Source organism: Alosa sapidissima, chromosome 10 (assembly GCF_018492685.1).
Source record: "Alosa sapidissima isolate fAloSap1 chromosome 10, fAloSap1.pri, whole genome shotgun sequence".
NCBI lineage: Eukaryota > Metazoa > Chordata > Actinopteri > Clupeiformes > Clupeidae > Alosa > Alosa sapidissima.
In genome coordinates, this window is record NC_055966.1 from 10626785 (window position 1) to 10646829 (window position 20045).

Consider the following 20045-nt stretch of genomic DNA (forward strand, 5'->3'; position numbering starts at 1 on the left):
TGATAACCACACACATTCTTGACACTTGCCTGATGGATGCTATAGCCTACCGCTGCGTCGACGTTACTTCCGTGATTTGGGAAAAGCCCGTAAAAGTCCTGAAGGATGTAGATCCAGGAATGCACTAATATTTTGTTCATAGTACCAGTTTGCAACAATTATTAGTTAACACTAAGTTGTAAACACTTCGGGGAAAAAATATAAAAAAATGGATATATCAAAAAACGTTGATGTAATCGCTTCCTGCCAGGACTTTTACGGGCTTTTTGTACCGCTATGCGGTACATCTAGTTAATTTTATTAGTCTCAAGTCTTTGATTTATTATCAAGAAAGTTTAAGCACCCAGTTGAAGTACTATAGGGTGTTGAGCGTGCTTCCTTATTTCTATATACTGAAAAGAACCCCATGCCTAATGAGAATTATGGTGGAGGGGCTGTGCTATTGTAGGGCTGTTTTTATTCCCAAAGGCCTAGATAACCTAATTAAGGTGCATGGTATCATGAACACCAAGACAAACCTGAACATTTTCAAAGGAAATCTGTCAATCTCTGCCAAGACACTAAAAGTTAGTCATGATTGGGTCATTCATCAGGTAAATAAACCAAAACAAATGTCCAGATCAAAACAAATATGGTTTGCTGAACACAAAATCAAGCTTCGGACATTGCCATCTTAGTTCCCTGATCTAAACTATATAGAAAAACAGTGGGGTGAGTCAAAGAGGAGAATGCACAAGTGTAGACCTAGGAATCTGGACAATCTGGGGAGATTTTGTAAAGACGAATGGTCTTAAATCCCTTGTTTCGTGTTCTCCAACTTTATGGGGTGTCATAGGAGAACATTACAAGCTGTTTTATTGGCAAAGGGAGGCTTAAGAAGGTATTACAAGCAATAATTGTGAGCGAAGTGTTTTTGTTAAAAATATTTATTTCTTTATGAGATTTTCCTTTTTCTCAAAATAATTTTGCTTCCCTTCAAGGTGGGATTTTTCCTATTTTTTTCATTGTGAGATGAATATAATAACAATAAATCACAAACAGATTATTTTTTATACCGGTTTTTAGTCAATTTTAGCAGAGGTGCCAATAATTCTGGAGGGTACTGTATATATTCTAGACAGACTGACAACTAGTTATGACAACTATTTTAACACATTTGCATGTAATGACACCAGCAATGAAATAAGGCCAATTTGTTTTATGGGGTAGGACTATTCATAGGGGGACCAGTAGTGCATTTTGACCAACATGGTTAATCGAACTAAATAACCTTATTACCTATATATAACCTAGACTAAATAACCTTATTTCCTGATAATTGTCAACGTCTACCAAAACCTTAATATCTAAGCCTCTGTACACCTAGAAACATGAAATTAAAAGCATGCTGCGCTACGCAGCAACCAGCGAGAGATTCAATGTTGCGTCATGCAGCATCCAACACGAATGGGTTACTGATGTGCACAAATGCTAAGATGAAATGTGCCAAAGCGACTGAGAAAAACTGTAACTCAGGTAATCCACACAGTAAAAATTCAAACATTAAAGTCTATAAATAAAGTAATAAAGAGGAACGGGCACAGGAAAAAGTATTGAACGCGCCTACTGAAATTTCTTAAATACTTTGTGGAAAAGCCTTTGTTTGTAATGGCAGCTTCAATACATGTCCTGTATGATGAAACTAAGTTGCAGTATTCCGGTGTGATTTTGGCCCATTCTTCTAAACAGAAAGTCTTTAAATCCTGAGGATTCCAGGGGTCCCTCTTGTTAATCTTGAGCTTTAGTTCCTTCCAGAAATGTTCAATTGGACTTAAGTCAGGGCCTTGATTTCCTTTCTTAATTGAGAGTTTTCTTTGCTGTATGCTTTGGATCATTGTCCTGCTGGAAGGTCTAGCCATGTCTCATCCTCATCATCCTAGTGGATGGCAAGATTCTCCCAGAAAAAAAATACTTCATTCATCCTTCAACTGTATGAAGTCTGCCAGTAAAACAGCCCCACACCATTATACCTCCACCTCCAAACCTCACTGGTATTGGTATGGAATTTTTAGGGTGATGTACAATGCCATTTTCTTTTTGGGGTACTCTTCTGATTATCCTCCTGAGTCAATGGTCAGAAAGCTCCTGTGCATGGCTGCAGTAATGCTGCAGTAATGCTCCTTCCACTTGTAGATAATGGCCCTAATGCTGCTTACTGGAAGATTCTGAAGTTTTGAAATGCATAACCAGTTCCATTGATATGTTTTGCAATAATAAGGTTGCAAAGGTCTTGGGAGAGCTCTCTGATTTTACCCATCATGAGATGTTTCTTGTGTGACACCCTGGTAATACAAAAAACTTTTTATAGCCCATCAATATGTAACCCATCAATAACCCAGATATTAATTTGCACAGATGGGGAAATTGCTCTCTACTTACAAGTTCCAGCTCGTTCCTTGCCTTGGTGTACTGCTTTTTCAATGCTTGTTCAATGCTTTTTTCCTCTGTCATTCCCATTTATTACACACAACTCTACTTATGGACTTTAGTTTTTCTCAGTCGCTTTGGTGCATTTCTCGCATCATTGTTAACATTTGCACAACAGTTAGTGTATTTCTCAAAACAATTAGTGCAAACTGCACTACATGAATTACCTGCAAAAGCACATATCTTGCTCAAAATGCTTTGTTTATGTCTCAAAAACAAATATTTACACCAATGAAACTGTCAGTGCACACCATTGTTTAGCCTATGTCAAGATAGTCAAACTGTTTTGTCTTGTTGTCTATACAGTTTACACATTGTCTAATAAACAATGCGCAAGGCTTCATTATTTTTATGTGGCATAGCTATTTCAAAGTTACAAAGTTACACATTATTGTGTGGGGGTCGATTGCAAGAAAGGGGATAAACGTTTTTTCAGTTGACAGACATTGTAACAGTATAAAGAAAAAGCAAAGGCTTTTACAGCATTGTGAAAATGAAAAATGACCAAAAACACCCCAGAACTGTGCACCACTGTACAACTTTCCTGACGTTCTGGCAGGTCACATGTAAATACTATGACAACTGTGACAGCTAGTTCAACACATTTGCAAGTAATAACTCAAGCAATGATAATGCATGTGAACTTTTTGACTTGTAGCCTACGCCCGATGAAGTATGAAGTAGCCTGTGGAAATCCTTGGATCCTCCCCTGTCTGTTACGTTGGTGAATTTGAGCCAGTAGCCTACATACATTTCTATGAGAAAGAAAAAATATGGAAACTATGACAAAAAACAGGGCCCTACAGCGCCCTCTGGTGGACTTCAGGTTCCTGAGAGGAAGGACTTTAGTTTCGTAAAGCCAAAGGTGGTAAAAGAAACGGCAAGACATATAGGCGTTGCACGGAATAGTCGTCTGTTTAGTAGTCCAAATTTGAGTTAAGTGACCATGTCAGACAAGACAATCAAATTTTGGATTATTGATGCTTTGGAAAATCTGTCAGCCAAAGATTTAAAGAAGTTCAAAGTAATGTTATGCGATCGGGAGGAGGAACCGCGCGTTACCAGGCGTGCGGTCGAAGATGCAGATGAGATGGACTTGGCCGATCTTTTGGTGAAAATGTGTACAGAATCGAAGGCAGCGCAAGTAACTATTGACACTTTTAAAAAGCTTGGATTTAACAATGAAGCTACAATGCTTGCCTCCAAAGGTAAGACAGTCTCGACCAGGAAAATAATAGCATGGCGTAATTTCGACCTGGTCTAAGCCTATGCAGATGGCAAAATAACCTAGGCTACACATCTCTTACAAATTGTAAACGCTCGAAGATTTTTCGATAATCAACATTAATGAATATTTAAAAAGAAGACGTGTTTTCCTCAAATACGCCTATAGCTTTATTTAAGCTTAAATACTTAGGCTAAATAGGCCTACCCACTTCCTGAAAATAGCCTACAAGAAGTGTCACAAGTTTCGGTTTCACTTTTTTTTTTTACTTTTTCACAAATGTAACTTCACAATTTAGTAGGCTACCGCTCTCTCGTTGAAAAAGTTAAACCCGAGAGCGTTTCCCTTAAGTAGCCTACATTATGGAGTGTCTGTAAGCGTTTCTCTTAAGCATCCTAACATTATTGAAGGTCGGCCTACCAGGTATTTCCTTTAAGTAGGCCTAACATTATGGTGCCTACTGTAGGCCTAGCCGTGAACAGGTCAGACGTTGTTGCCTCTCTTTAGATTTAGATTAATTTATTCAAGTTTGACATGGCGTAGTGAGGCGCTCACACCCCTTGGTTTTCGTTAAAAAGCCTGGCGGTTTAGTTCTGAAAGGCAGGTAAAAAGAATGTTACAGTAATCCAGGTGTGATGTGATAAATGGTAGGCCTACACAACAAACAACATCGTCTTTAAACGATAAAAGAAATCTTATTTTGGAAATACAACCCCAAAACAGAAAAAGTTAAGATGTGTAAAATGTGAATAAAAACAGAATGTAATAATCTGTAAATCTCTTTAACTCATATTTACTTGCAAAAAGGACACAGACAGCATATCAAATGTTGAAAATTACAAATTTGACTATTTTATGGAAAATATATGTTAATTTTGAATTTGATACCAGCAACATGTTTCAAAAAAAAAAAAATGGGACAGGCATAACAAAATGCTGGAAAAGGTGTGTAATGATAAAGAAAACAAAAGGAGGAATGTTTCACAACTAATTAGGGTAACTGGCAACCTGATTGGGCATGAAAAAGAACATCCCAGAGAAGCAGGTCTCTTAGAAGTAAAGATGTAGGGGTATTCATCACTCTGTGTAAACCTGTGTACACAAATGATGGAACAATGTAATTTTATACTTCTTAAAATGACATTGTGACTTATTTAGGGAGTTCATCATCTACAGGACATAATATTATTAAAACATTCAGAGAATCCAGAGAAATCTTTGCAAACAAGGGAAGGAGCTGAAAAACACATCGGATGATCGTGGTCTTTTGGACCTCTGATGGCAGTGCATCAACACCAGACCTGTTTCCACATCTGTCATTCTATGGGCACAGGACAACTTCTGATAACCATTGTCTATGTGCACAGTTTGATACTCATTTCAAAAACTGCAGCCAAAATTTTAACAACCAAAATTGTATTGAGACACGATACAGAAAATACCACCGTCTTATCTGGGCCTGAGCTTGTTTAAAATGGACTGAGGTAACATGGAAAAAGGACCTGTGGGTAGACCAATCTAAATTTGCCATTCTTTTTGGAAATCATGGACTCATATGATCTAAAGAGGAGAGGGCCTATCCATGTATCCTACCTATCCAACTTGTTTTAGTGCTCAGTTCGAAACCCAACATCTATGATGGTGTGGAGGAGCATTAGTGCCTACAGCATGGGCATCTTGCACATTTGGCAAAGCACAATCAATTCTGAAAGATTAATACAGGTTTTGAGCAACATATACTGCCATCCAGGCAATATCTATTCCAGGGAAAACCTTGAATATTTCAGAAAAACAATGGCAGTTCTGCACATATTTAAATTGTATTCATCCATAGAGGAACAGTTCATGTGCTAAAATGGCCTGTCCGCATACCAGATTTGTCATATTAGGTGCATAATGGAATGAAAACATTACTAAGAATACCCCATAATGTTGAGCAACTAAAATCGTGTATCGGGGAGTAATGGGACAACATTTCATTCTTAAAACTGTAGCAAATAGTCTCCTCAGTTCTTAAACATTTACAGAATTTTGTTAAATGAAGAGGTGAAGCAGTACAGTGGTAAACATGCTCCCGTCCCAACTTTTTTTGAAACATGTTGCTCGCATCAAATTCAAAATGAACATATATTTTCCATGAAATAGTCCAAATTTTCATTTTCAACATTAGATATGTTGTCTGTGTCCTTTTTGCTGCTAAATATTGGTTTACGAGACTTGTATATTATCACATTTAGTTTTTATTTGCATTTTGCACAACGTCCCAACATTTTCTGTTTTGGGGTTGTATGTCTAAAATGTAAGTTATAATCCGTAATTGAAGTATGCCTACATGTACACACTTTACATATAAATAATTAAATAATACAATTTTAGGCAGGGTCTACATAGGGAACCGTCTGTATTAATATAAGTTTTGGTAGCTTACTTGCCTGATATGCAAACTCATTATAACTATCTGCTGTTTTTGTTGCTGCACTACAGTTTCGAGTGGAGATGGCAACTCTGCAGGTTCAAAATACATGACCGCAGGTAAGACACTTTTACAGTGTGTAGCCTACATAAGATAGATTGTATATACAAAATAAGTAAAATTACACCTACATTTAGTTTGTAAGTGTTTTACTTTTACTACTACTACTACGAATGACTCTCAAGAAGCCAAATCACCTAACATGTTCCTCTCCTTAAACAGAATGCTTCCTCTGTCTCTCACTCACACCTCATATTCCACCAAGCGTTCATTTTGTCCCTTCACTTCACTCTCCCTTGTTGTGTAGGTCAGCACTTCATCGACAAGCATCGTATCTCGCTGATCGAGAGAATCACCGCGGTGGACCCCATCTTGGATCGCCTGCTGATGAAAAAAGTCATCACCCAGGAGAACTACAGCGACATCCGCTGCCTGAACACCAGTTACAAGAAGATGAGGGAGCTGTTTGAAATGGGAAGTATTCGCAGCAGTGTGAAGGGCAAGGACTGCCTGTATGAGGTGCTGATGGAGTCGGAGCCCTTCGTCATGGAGGAGCTCAGGGAGAGATCCTAAGTCCAAAAGTCTTGGCACCTGCTCATTACCAAATGTGGAGGACTTTGATTATCAGTGATCCACAGTGTGTCACTTGTCTCAAGGATTGTGTTGATAATTCCACCATTCAGACTAATTTCTCTGTGAACTATTACATGAACTGAGGAGGGAGTTGTGGCCTATATGCATCCCATGGGGAACCGGGTCCAATAGTGAACTGCAATCATTTCTCTGAGGTGCTGTGCCCTCCTGCCTGGCTGTGACCATAATATGTGACTGACCATATTATGCTTCACCTGTGAATTGCAGTCAGGGAGGTGGAGGAGGCGAACCCAACATCAATAGTCTCATCTCCCAACCTTATATTTAGGTTTTTTGTTCAATCAGTAATTTTTTTACATGAAAACATGAAGGCAAACAGGAATAGGTATTCTCTCACGTTTTTAAAGCACTTTTTAAAGCACTCTGGCTATATCTGCCCTGAAAGAAATTCACTGTTTATTATAAGCATGATGACATTTGTTGACATTTGTATAAGCATGATGACAACATAATGACAAACATGACTTTTTTTTTAACAATTTACATAGCCCTATTAACAGTATAATAAATGTATCTTGACAACTCCCAGATAGTGTGTTTAGGTGGTTAATGTTGAGATTAAAGTACAAGCCTTTCATCACTGGTATCAGGGTGGTTAAAGGTGCTCCTGTGGAAACACTTTAGCACTGACCAGTATGTCATATCAGAAAAAGGTTTCAGAACAATTTTGGTTTGAGGTTTTTGGGATCAACACACCCTTCACTCCTGTCCCGAAGCAACGTATTCATTGGCTGTTCTAGTGTATAGCTTATTTCGAGGCACGTATATTGAATCACAGATTAACCTTAGATGGCAAAAGGACCTGTGCCCTCAAAAACAAATATTCAGACAGATTTTGATTTACGATAATATTTTCATATTTTATCACTGGTGTGTGTTATGATGCTGTGTCCTACATTTGTATCTGCTGTGAGCATTGAGAATAGCTGGAGGGCTGAAACGTCTGCTCTTGCTCCCAAAATTAAATGAAAAAACTCCTTTCTGAAGACTTTGTTTAAAGTAGGCTAATTTCTTTCAGTGTGCAAACTACTCCTCTCTCTCGTGTCCTACATTTGACCATATGTCATACTGTATGTTCTATAACAAATGCAATATCCCTATGTTGATGGCTCCACACATAATTTCTGCTCCTCGTTAGCATTGCACAGCATCATGTGTCCAACAGTTAAGTGCTAATGGAAAAATAAAGTCCTATATTGTGATAATTGGTATGCAAATTACAAATACAAAATCCTCAGAACCAGTGGCACAATTCAGATTAAACATTAGAAGCACACTACACTGGCTTCAAATGTTTATGTATGTCCAATGTATTACTATGTTTCCATATCCATACATATTTACCTGTAAGAGAGGTAGAGTTAGGTACCTTCACACCACTCTGTGGTGCAGATTCCAAAACTACGACCTGTACAGACAGGTTCAGTTCTCTAGGTGAAATGTCATCTGCTGTCAACATACAGTATTTTCTAAACAATCAGTTGCAATAACAACATTCCAAACCTCCATTTAAGACTCCGCTTTTAAGAATCTAAAGAAAGAGAAAAAGACTCTGGAGGAGATAATAGATTCAAAAATTATACCTTAACTACTGGGGAAAACAGTAAATGAGCAACTAAATGCTTTCTAATGAAAAAATACAGCAGGCCTATATGCAGATTACAATATCCATCTGGAAAATTGCTTGCCACAACATAACAATACAATTACCAGATACAGTATTTTGTCCTCAATACAGATTAATTAATCAACACACCAAATTATAAGATCATTGTTAGCATTTATCTGACAACTCTGGGTTTTTTTGTGTTTCCTTATGCCAGCTCTAGAGCCAGTTTGTGACATGCTTGATACACATCTTTAGATGTTATGATATTAGAACTCATGATCACCAGAGGCACCTCGTTCAGTATATCCTCCTGAACTTAATGGTGCCCAAAGACCTATGGTGTCAGCCATGCAACCCTCATGACTTGCAGCACCGTGTTACTGACAAACTTCACAGTAGCCATTTCGGTATGATACACCCACCTATCAAGAAACAAAATGTCAGTCAATAGGTCACATTAACTGAAACCTGCAATATATGCTGGTTCATACATGCTTTTGGACTTACTTTAGGATTTAATTTATCATATCATCAACTTCAAGCCAAACAAATGCCCTTCTTCAAATACACTTACCCAAGAAAGTTACTCCAAATGTACCCCATCACACGTATCTTTTGCATCCAAACCTCTGTTGGCAAGAGAATGAATAATGTTTTGTGACTACTGTAATCAATAATCCCTGATAAAGAGAGAATGAATAATGTTTTGTGACTACTGTAATCAATAATCCCTGATAAAGTTCTAATTTGGCTTGGCACACACACACACCCCACAACCCCCCCCCCCCCCCCCCCCCCACACACACCCCACAACCCCCCGCCCCCTTACTTGTTCTGAGCCTTCAGTGCTCTGCGGGCCTCTCTGGCCTCGGCCTCTGCGTAGATCTTCTTATAGCAGTAGATCAGCACCAAGATCATCCACAGCTGCAGAACCACAATGACCACATACATCATGATCTCCGCGATCACCGCCGTCAGCTCCCGATTGGCTGAAAACAGAATGTAAACGTCAACATGCTTGACAACAATGTGCATGGGTCCACCTGTGCAAGGTATATCATGTAAGAGAAGGGGTTTCAGGAGCCTCAACAGCCAAGGTCCATAAATCATTTAAAGGAACACGCCAACATTTTGGGAAATGAGCTTATTAACCATCTCCCCCAGAGTTGGATAAGATCATACATACCCTTCTCGATTTCGTGCGTGCAGGAGCTCAGTCTGATAGCTCATTGAGGTAGACAGTTCCAACTAGCCTATCTCCCGAAAGTGACAAAATACCTCAAACATTGTTCTATTTACATGTTGTGACTTGTATAATTACAATGTGTACAAATTTCAATGTAAAATGCAACACAGCAATTTTCTAATCATATGTCATATCATACATGCTTGGAACAACATCTCATTCAGGCGAAGCACTACTAGGCCTACTGCAGCTTTTCTGGTGCTGTGTGCAAATCACTCAATGAGAACATAGTTCCAAGTTTGAATATGCCTAGAAAATCACCTATTTGTATCCTGTAGCCTATGTTGTAACTGTACAAGTCACAACATGTAAATGGGAAACTGTTGGAGTTATTTTGTCACTTTTGGGCGCTATAGGCTATTAGGCCTACTGCCCACCTCATTGAGCTATGCTAAGCCATGGTAATGGTGGGTACTTCAGACTGAGTTACTGCATGCACAGAGACGAGAAGGGTACAGTATGTATCATCTTATGGAACTCTGAGAGACAGTGAATAAGCTAATTTCCCAAAGTGTTGGCATGTTCCTTTAAATCATCCAGGTGTTTTGGCTTATGTTAACCAGAATATTCTTCTGCACTAAAACCAAAAGCCATGTTACAGGTTTATTATAGTCAGAAACGATATACCACCGATAAAGAGAAGCTCATGGGAAAGGGGACAGAAACACAGAGGGCAGTTTAAGGTTATAGTTCACGAAACATCATTTTATTTTTGGGTCCTCTTGAGATCAGGTGCAGGTTGTGACTACACTCGTTGCACCCCCTCCGGCCCTGGCCCTGCCTGACCGTTCTCCCTGTAGAACCTAATATCGTTTCTGTGGTCTAGCAGCTGAACAATATCGCAAGGACTGAACGGCTAGTAGCGTCCATCTCTCACCTACAGCCACAACAGACAGCTCCACGTCCTTAATGATGGTGACATGCTCTTCACCATAAGGGAGGAAGAGAGTGCGCTCCATGGTGCAGCGGAAAGTTCCTGTGTCGTTGAAGGTGACATTGTGAATGAAAATGGCACCTATCTGGACATCTCTTGTTCCTTTGGTGCCGTGCCATTCTAGACGGCCTTCAAAGTCCTCATGCAGAATGGTAGGAAAGGGATTCTCATAGTGGAAAATCTGCAGGAAGGTGGTAAAACATAACAATATGACTAACAATACTTTTCTTAGATAAAACTTCAAAAGTTCCATTTATGATTTTCTCATCATTAGCAACCGTTTTTAAGTTCTGAGGACTCCATAGTATCATCTCCTCTCTGTAAGGACCACTCTGAGGAGCATCAGCTTACAAACAAATAGCCACATTCTATTTCTCGATACATATTCTAGTTAGTAACATCGCGGAAGTTAATAATGGCAAGCTGTCCTGGACCATGGTATTATTTAGGCTGTTCTACTCTATTCTTTTCAACATTTTATTTTTTAATATTGTTTCATATTTCTGCTATTTATTCTTATTATTGCTGGATCCATCTCCCCTGGCGGTGCTTCTCACCACAGAAAATCTAACTATTTTTCCCTCTTAGAGCCCAAAGAAAGAAGAAAAGAAAAGCTAAAATGGTTTTGAATTTTCTCTATTGCTCTGTCATATTCCCAGCAGACATTGCTAGTTGGACCATTTTATGTGTCCAGGTGAACAGGTGTTGTTCATTTCTATAATTTAATTAAATGTATCTATTTAATTTAATCTCTGTATTTTACATAACATTTTAGATCAAGTCAAAAATCTTTTCTTTTAGGAAAAGAAAATACTTCTGAGTTGAGAATTTGGTGGGTTTCTATTGCGCAAAAAGATGCACCGTCATCATCCACACTTACTTGAACAAAACCCTCCTCTTCAATGGGCCTGAAGAACCAGTCGACATAGGTGGACGCGTCCACTTCCTCCCTTTTCTTACAGGAGATGCAGCCCAGCAGGAAGCTTTCCCCGACCACTGCCTCCGTCATGGAGTCCACTTCAGCACATCCTGCCTCTGCGTGGGGCGCTGCTGGACCAGGGACGGAGTCGGCACACAAACATAAGTGGCATGAGGGCAGAAAAGGCAAGGGAAGGATTATTTGTTGTATTAGATCAATAAATAAACAACACAAAATACAATGAAAAAAGCACAGTACAGAACAAGAGGCCCATTGTTTGAAGTCACCACTGCTTTCATCATTCAGACATGGACAGAAAATGTGTTTTGGTAAAAATCAGGAATTTTTACATGTTGTTTTACAGAACAGAACCTTACCGTGAAGTAGAAGCATGAGAAATCCCAAAAGTGATACCTTTAAACGTGCCATTATTTCAAATGTTGAAATGTTGTTCAATATGTTTCAAATGTTCAGTGGCTGACACATGAAGTAAACACCCTTTCTTCTGTTATGACTAAGCTAGACTACGTGTTTCACCTGAGTCCTATTCAGCCTTACAGTACATCTGGTTTTCTCTTTTGCCCTTTCAAGTTCCAGTTTCTCCAGGACCTTCAGTTCCACAGTTCTTTCTTTTGCGTTAATATCAATGTAATATATTCTTAAGTTTAATTCCAAAATAGTCGGAAAACATGACAGAAGAAATCCGTGTGGTAACCTACAGTGTGTCCACTTGTGAGCTGAACGCTGCTAAATTTAGACCGTGTGAATCCATGTGTCTCAGAATGCAGGCCAGGACAGAATTTGAGAAGTGTATATTCAGACTACATGATAGGCATTTCATTCCAATGCAATAGGACTTTGCAAAAGGGCTATTTAATTTGCATTAAGGAAATTAATATTATCAGAGAAACCTTTCCATTTGACTCAAGGGTGTTGGGTAAATAGTATTTATTATAAATATATTTATTGATTATTTTTTGGGCATTGAAATAATTTCCAGAATTAAAATGTTTATCCTTTTCTTTTGTTAGGTGCCTATTTACTCCACAAATTGGATGGTCACACATTAAGGTTTTATTACAGAGTTGCAGGCTATACAAAATTACCACTAGTGGGTGCAAGCATCCAGTAAATTGGACAAGTGGCAGAGCAGAATTATTGTATTCCAATTACTTAAAGGCATGCAGAGGTGAACGAAGTACACAATTAATTTAATATAGATACATCTTGTCAAATATTACTCAAATACAAGTGAAAGTTGCTAAGTCAGATTTTTACAAGTATTTTTCCTTTTTAATGTATTGTAATATAATGCTTATTTGGTCATTAATAATGTATACATCATTTGGTCAGTCATAGGACTTGAACAGACCTTTAGTTCTTTACATCCAACAAAAACATTTTACATATTTTCATAACTTTGCACCTGTGAAATGGATGAAATAATATATTTAAAATCATTATTCATTCTCTGTTCACAAATCTAAAACATTTTCACCGCTGAATACAAAACATAACTCCATTATGAGTAGCTTATTTATTGTTTAATGATGTAGGCTAAAGATCTAGCTATGGTGAATGTCAGGTCTAATTTCATTCCAACTTCACAGTGGCCATGGAGAATAGCCTGGTTAACACAAGAACACTTCTCAAATCTCAAATCTCCTCTCGACTTGGAGGAGGTTCTGATGAAGAATCTGCTGTCAGCATCATTTCCACAGCCAAGTTGAAATTTAACTATTGAAAAAAAAAAGAACTTCAAGATGGTTAATTGCATTATTGCATTTAAAGAATCATTTCAAATGTGCTTAAAAGTAATGAGTATAGCCTACTTCACATTTCAAAAGTAGGCCTAGTGGAGTCAAAAGGTACAGTATTTGTCTTTCAAATGTAGTAAAAGTCACAAGTTTCCAAAAATATTATACTCAAAGTACAGATACTCAGAAATCATACTTAAGTACAGTAATCAAGTAAATGTACTTAGTTACTGTCCACCCCTGAAGGCATGTCATAGATCTTTGATGTTGATATCAGTTCCTGCAAGATAAGGTAAAGTAAGGTAACTTTATCATGGGTATATTTGGTTTGCAGTAGAGTGAGTCGGCAACAGTGCTTCAGACTGAGAAGCATGGATACAGATATACAAAAAGATACCGGACAAGACCATGGAGATCTCATATGAAAGGTTTTATGAACGTTATATCATGTTATGGAAATTCCCCTTTGCCTAATACAACCTCTCATACCTTAATTACAGAAGGAATGCACTAGTGAAAATAAATTGTGGAAGATACCTATAGTATAGGGTAATCTTTTATACTAATCAGCAGAGTATACCATTTTCACAGCATTAGTATTTGAAATCTAATAACTGTCATTATTTTTATAGGACATTTTCATGATGTCCATGTTGGGTTTTTTAACCCTCTCACAGCTAATTTCACAGGTGACAATCTTATCCACACCCTTTTTATTATGATGTTGTATATAATATAATGCTGCATATAATATAAAGGATATTTGGATAAGTTCTTTTTGTAAAATGTAGTGCTCCATGTGGCTTGCATTTTTTTGCTTCCAACAGACATCTTTGCTGCCATATGAAGACACCACTGCTGTTGCATGTAAGATATGAGAACGTTCTGTTGATCAAGTAAGGTCCAGAAGTTGAAGAGGGGCTAACAACTTTATTGAGCACCCTCTCCTGAACAATATGCTGGCTCTGTGTGGTCCTCAAGTCCTTTCGGCGGACACTCAAAGAAACTGGAGTTCTTAGTCCTGAGTCTGTACATGGGAAACAGAGTGGCTCGGACTATAAACAACAAACAATAATAAGCCATAAACAGTTCCAGACAATCAACATGTTGCTTCTAAAACAAAGAAGAGTAATGCTACCCATCAGAAGACTTTGACCAGATTTGGGAACTATTCTTGAAACATTGGAGTCTTTTAACTAATGCCCCCCAATTCAAGCTTTACTCAAAAGACTACAATCTTTCAAGAATCATTTCCTAAATCTTGTCAAAGTCTTCTGAGGATGGCTTAAGTTGCAATTTGACTGCATGACTGTTGAAGAGTAGTTTATTTGACTGCATGGCTATTGAATATCAACAACCTCTCACCAAAATGAATCACAGATCGTACTGTCAACTTTGCTAAAAAGTACTTATTTTAGTTCAGTTCTCAATTCTTTCAACTTCAGTGAAAAGAGCATAACAAGTTGTGCTTCAAATCGACTTGTCTAAATGATGGCTCTAATGTTTGGACACACCTGTGATTCTAATGTGGACACATTAACTTTTAGGCTAATTGCAGGGTTAATAACTGTAATATTTATTAGCTCAAGTTGTACTGTTTTGAAACTGTTTTATGAAATCTCTATGGTCTTTTAATAACAAACTGTTGGTTGGTTTACTTGTGTCTATGGGAAACATGTAAACAGTGACCTTTACGTGCATGCAAATGGAATATGGTAAAATGTGTTTATCGCAGATCAGGCTATCCATCATCAGCTGACATGAGAGACATGATGCTGTCATCTAACTCTTGGGCACATATGCACCAATGAACCCCCCTCCTCAAAAATGTTAAGCAGCCGGATGCAATTTATCTACCAAAATGTTATCAGAGATTTAGCATTAACCTCAATGTCAAACTGTTTACTGAAGCATGCTCAAGGTACTCTCAACATGAGAGTTGATAAAAGTTGATAGAATGAAGGACAGTATCTCTGTGTGTGTGTGTGTGTGTGTGTGTGTGTGTGTGTTTCTGTGTGAATAGCACCCTATAACATAATAATAACAGATAGGTGTAGCCCCAAATCAAGGGAACATGTGTTTTAAAGGAATGAAATCGTGATATCAAGTTATTATCAGACTGTCCATGTAGTGGACCTTGAGACCAAGGATGCTGTCCTAAGAACAGATGTTGAACAACAGGCAACAAGAATCAGGAATAGGCTTTTGGCGTGCATGTGTTTGTATACGACATGCTCGAGGAGAGTATGGCTACAGGATAGTCCCCTACTCCCCCCCCCCGTCCACCAAGCACACCTCTCTACACCTCCCTTACTCCACCTCTCATTTCGCTTGCCAATCAGTCTCGTTGGTCATTTTTATTTTTAGGCCTGGTCAGGTTTCCAGTTACTCATTCTTTGCCGGCAGACAAGTGCTCTCTACACGAGTTGGTCTTCCCGGACGCATCACACCGCTGTTTGCATCAGAGGAGCCCCGAGCCCATGCAGGTAAGCTATATAGCTTTGTCTGAAGTGCCCCCGATTTTACTTTAGCCTATTAGAGGAGCTACGATATAAAATACAAGATGTTGTTAAATGCTGTGTCATGATTTAAGCCGCTGTTCCTTCCGTCAGGCGACGACTAGACTAATTTTCGGTCAAAGCAGAAAAGTCAGCTTTCCATGACACACCTGATTTGAGGTAGCCTGCTGGTTCTCTTGCTCTTGCGTCTTTTCCGTAACTTAGTGTTATGTTTAAAAAAAGTTTAGGATGACCTACGTTATAGCCTAGACTGAAATGCAATTATTGTCGGTAGACTATTAAGGGTAGCCTGATTGAATAACTTTGGATGAGGACACTATACACTAACGGCATTATAGCCGATCCACACGGGAAACCATCGCTAAGACATTTGTAGGCTAGAACAAAACATAAATTATTCACTTGTTACAGTTAGACAGTGGAAACGTGGTCGTGGATCCATGACTAGCCTATTCATCCCAAAATGTCCAGCATCAGTTATAACTCGCCCATATGCTTATTCAAAATAGCTTTGCGGTTGAGTCAAAATATAGGTTATGCCTGCTCCTGCATAATTAAATAAACCATGCTCATGTTAATCGGCAGCGGCTGCAACAAATAATATAACAAGGACAAAAACATCCCTGTCTTCCAATCATCTGATTCCGTCAGATGACCGGGTAAAACCAAAATTCTCTCTCAGTCAGTGCCTCAGTCTCGTCTCCCTCTTCCATTAGGTTATGACAAGGTCACATATTCACAGATCAAAGCAAAGGGATATATCCAGAATTTTGTCCAACTGCACATCCGTGAAAAGCCTGGTTTAGGTCTGAGACACACTGTGTTGACTGCAATAGCCTACGCCGGGACACTGAAGTCATGGTGGACCGCAGTGACCTGCTTCTGCAAGGTGAGAACCGACGCTGACTATAACAATTCACCATACTTGTATTATGCTCCTCTATTCATTTGAATGTTTATAAATTAATAGAAGCAATAATGTCAGGTCACGTAATCGTGTGTAGTTTCAAGTATATTTGCTTTTGCATTTATGTAGCCTATTGGGCTACAGCGTTTTTAATATTTTTAGAATATGTGGTTTAACTATTAGTCCACTAGAGGGAGCATTGTGATTGTTTATTCTCACTTCATGGGCTGGATATTGATAGCAGCATACGGGCTTTGTGGAGAGGCTCTCTTGGTATTAAGTCAAATAATCAAAACTGGGCGTAGTGTCATCTTATATGAACAAAAGCTAATAGACGATGTTAGGTTACATTATGCTTTTGAAAGAAAAATGTGACTGCAGAAAGATTGTTTGGTGATTAGGCCTACGGAGCGCAATAATAGCAGAATAACGAAGATGCAATGGAGGAGGTTTAACCAAAAGCCATGCGGTGTAGCACGCTCTAGTCGGGACGGTTGTGGAATTGAGCCTACAAAGCGTGCAATGAGTGTGATCAACCTTTCAGAGAGATGTAGGCTAGGCGTTCATTTAGTACCCGGGCCGAAGAAACATTTCTATTATATCATGATCGAAAACACACGCTGGTGATTGCAAAAGCGTCTTCCTCCATCTCAGAGAATCGTCTTCTGCGATCATATTTTTTTTTACTTGAAATCATAACTCTGCTCTCTGGTTATATATGCCAACGATAGCATCTGACTGCCATATCTTTTCATTGATTGGTCAAGATGTTCACACGTCATGAACACCCGTTACTTTGTTTGCGTGCCTCAAATCCGACCGTACCACAAAGTTGTGTACAAAGGGGTATTTGTTTTGAAATGCGTATTCAGTCTGTTTTACACAACAGAGTAATAATTCCTCAGTGCCCGCATATACCATGAAATCACTTATCTTTGCGTATGATAAGTGTCATATCAGAATTATTACCGTTTTAATCTCAGTGTGAAATTGAATACTTCTTCGTATTCCACTGTGCAATGTTTCGTTGAGCTGACTGGGGGATGGAACAACACCCCGTTGTACGCTCTGCCTTTTAAAAGTAAAAGTGTAACGTTAACTTTTTGCCGGTGAAATGAGGTTATAATAGTAAACTTGAGATGAAAACGGTGAAGCAGTATATGGGAAGTTACAGGTCGTCCAGTTGAAAGTAACGGTTATTTTCTAGCGAGCAGTATAATACGAAATGTTCGCATACTCTAGCTGCGGAATAACATATTGGTTAACTTACTAGCCTTTGAGCTAGCCACCATTTGGTCACCGGTATGTATAGGCAGCCAATAAGACCTAACGTTAGCTGACTGTTACTTGCTTGACTCAACTTCTCTCCGCGGATCGCTGTGAACATCACAAGAAACGATTTTATAGTGGCTTTCTCCAGTGGAAATACTGGCGGCGTTGGAGAGGTAACGTTAAGAGGCTCTATCATTAGCAACTTCTTAAAGGATGCTGATGTGTTCCTGTGAAAAAGTGGATTTTAATATCACACCACGCACCGTCGCCCGTCTGGTCTCTGAGGCCGAGCAGGAGAATCGGAACGGGGGAAATTCATCAAATGTGAGGTATGAGCAGCTATAATAAGTAACGTTAACGGTATGACGTTATTATTGTTTTCTATTAACACTAACGTTATCATAATGACACATGGCCAGCCAATGTTTTGGCCTCATAACTTCAACGCTGTCAACACTGAAGAAATGGCGTTGCCTTTTGTAAACTCCAGTTAGTTTTCTTTAAGGTAACTTCCTTTAAGGTAATTTCCTGTAACGTTGTCATTGCATTAACTTATAACGTTAGCGGAGACTTTTTAGGGCCTATAATGTCACTGGACAGCCTAGGCTGCAATTAGCTTAGCCAGGCCAGGCCAGTCAACATCTAGCACAGTAAACATGCAGTGGAAAAAACCTTACTTTCCGTACGTTCTAATGCAACTGAACATTTTAAATAAGTTGTTGCACGTTGACTTTACTCTACTTTCCAGTTGAGAGAGAGCCAACCAGATAAGTTGCATGATAGCATTACATTTACAATCAGTCATCATAACATCATGTTCTATCTAGCATTTTGAGATAAGCTCAATTTGATAGCTCAATAAATCATCTTGCTGCCTCCATGGGATTTTTTAGTGCAAGCGTGTGTTAAAAGTGGGCTTTACTGTTCATTTTCATAACACGGAATGTAAGTGGTTCTCCTTCAGAATAGAATTGGTACCTTTTTGTATTACTGTCCCAGATGGCTATTTTTCCCAATGTCACATTATCTTGACTCCTCTGCTGGCTACATGTGCAGTGGCAGGGATGTTGTTCCTTCCTGTATGGCCCAACTGTGTAACTTAAGGCCACACCAAGCGATTATAAAGCTGCATATAATTTATTTTCAAGCTTAATTTATTGTCAATTTAAAAGAGTAACAGTACTAATTGAACGACTCGTATATGTTAATCTAAATACGGGTTGTCAAATTCCAGACATTTCTTTCCAAGAAGGCAATACAATTTTTACTGACTGATGAAATGAGCGAAATTAATATTGTCGGAGTGGTTTGCTTTGATTACTCGATTGGTTTCTTTTTCGGACTTTCGTTAAAGCAACACCAAAGAGTTTTTTGCACCTTAAAATAAAGCCGGTGCTGGATAAACTAATTGCGTGCGTGAGACAGAGGGAAAGTTCTTTGGTGTTGCTTTAACTTTTTTGCAATAAGTCATGTCCATGATATACTGTTGGAAGATCAAGTTCAACGGTCTTCTGTTCACGAAATGGAAAGCTAAAGATAGGACACAGGTGGTGTGTGAAAGCCAGAAAAAAGAAAGAAAACATACAATTGAATGTATTTAATAGAGTGTTTTTGTGCCACTACATGGGCTGTTAGAGAAAGATTCTGTTCCTGGCTGTTCTCGGTGTGCTTTAAAGCTCTCAGTTGATAAGACGGAGGATAGCTCGTCTGATGTGGACTATGATGAGGAGAGTAGTAGAGGGCAGTGCATGGATTACTCAGGATTACAGTGTGCAAACACCACCTTGCCAAGATTTGGCATGTGCAAACAGATGAGCAAATAAAGTTCCATGTGTAGGTCAATGACTGCAGATGCTCTGGGGGAGAAGCATCAGAGGTTGAGTTGCCATCTGGCTTGCTTGTGTCTGTGTTCTTTTCTCTAAGGATGCATTTGGATACATTTTGGCATTAGGTGTGTGTTTTTGACCCAGTAAATGTTTGCACGGCACTATGAGGAACGGGCCTCAGTATCCAGTGCTTGCTCCTGATAACCTCAGAGTAAAGAGTGAGAGTCAATCACTGAGC

At 38.9% G+C, this 20045-nt stretch overlaps 3 protein-coding genes across 5 annotated transcripts in view; 2 read left to right on the forward strand and 1 right to left on the reverse strand.

Moving 5' to 3' along the window:
- The first annotated feature begins 3278 nt into the window (after positions 1–3278).
- On the forward strand, positions 3279–9131 carry pycard (PYD and CARD domain containing). Its single transcript, XM_042107739.1, has 3 exons — positions 3279–3674; positions 6176–6223; positions 6472–9131. Exons 1-3 carry the CDS (start codon positions 3413–3415, stop codon positions 6735–6737), a joined length of 576 nt encoding a protein of 191 aa, XP_041963673.1. The 5' UTR covers positions 3279–3412; the 3' UTR covers positions 6738–9131.
- On the reverse strand, positions 8579–12287 carry si:ch211-225p5.8 (uncharacterized protein LOC555567 homolog). Of its 3 annotated transcripts, none has more exons than XM_042107736.1 (6): positions 11904–12287; positions 11488–11657; positions 10551–10788; positions 9257–9416; positions 9002–9056; positions 8579–8849 (listed from the first exon to the last, which is right to left on the reverse strand). In XM_042107736.1, exons 1-5 carry the CDS (start codon positions 11953–11955, stop codon positions 9011–9013), a joined length of 666 nt encoding a protein of 221 aa, XP_041963670.1. In that variant the 5' UTR covers positions 11956–12287; the 3' UTR covers positions 8579–8849; positions 9002–9010. The 3 variants fall into 3 exon arrangements, with proteins under 3 accessions (XP_041963670.1, XP_041963672.1, XP_041963671.1); XM_042107738.1 differs by having other exon boundaries at positions 11488–11654; positions 12064–12286; XM_042107737.1 differs by having other exon boundaries at positions 11488–11654; positions 11904–12286.
- Positions 12288–16881: 4594 nt separating this feature from the next.
- gramd1a (GRAM domain containing 1A) overlaps positions 16882–20045 on the forward strand; it is a 39679-nt gene continuing 36515 nt past the window's right edge. The window contains exon 1 of the mRNA XM_042108384.1: positions 16882–18310. Within this exon, the coding sequence (XP_041964318.1) occupies positions 18195–18310 (116 nt within the window). The 5' untranslated portion in view covers positions 16882–18194. The remainder of the gene's footprint in view (positions 18311–20045) is intronic.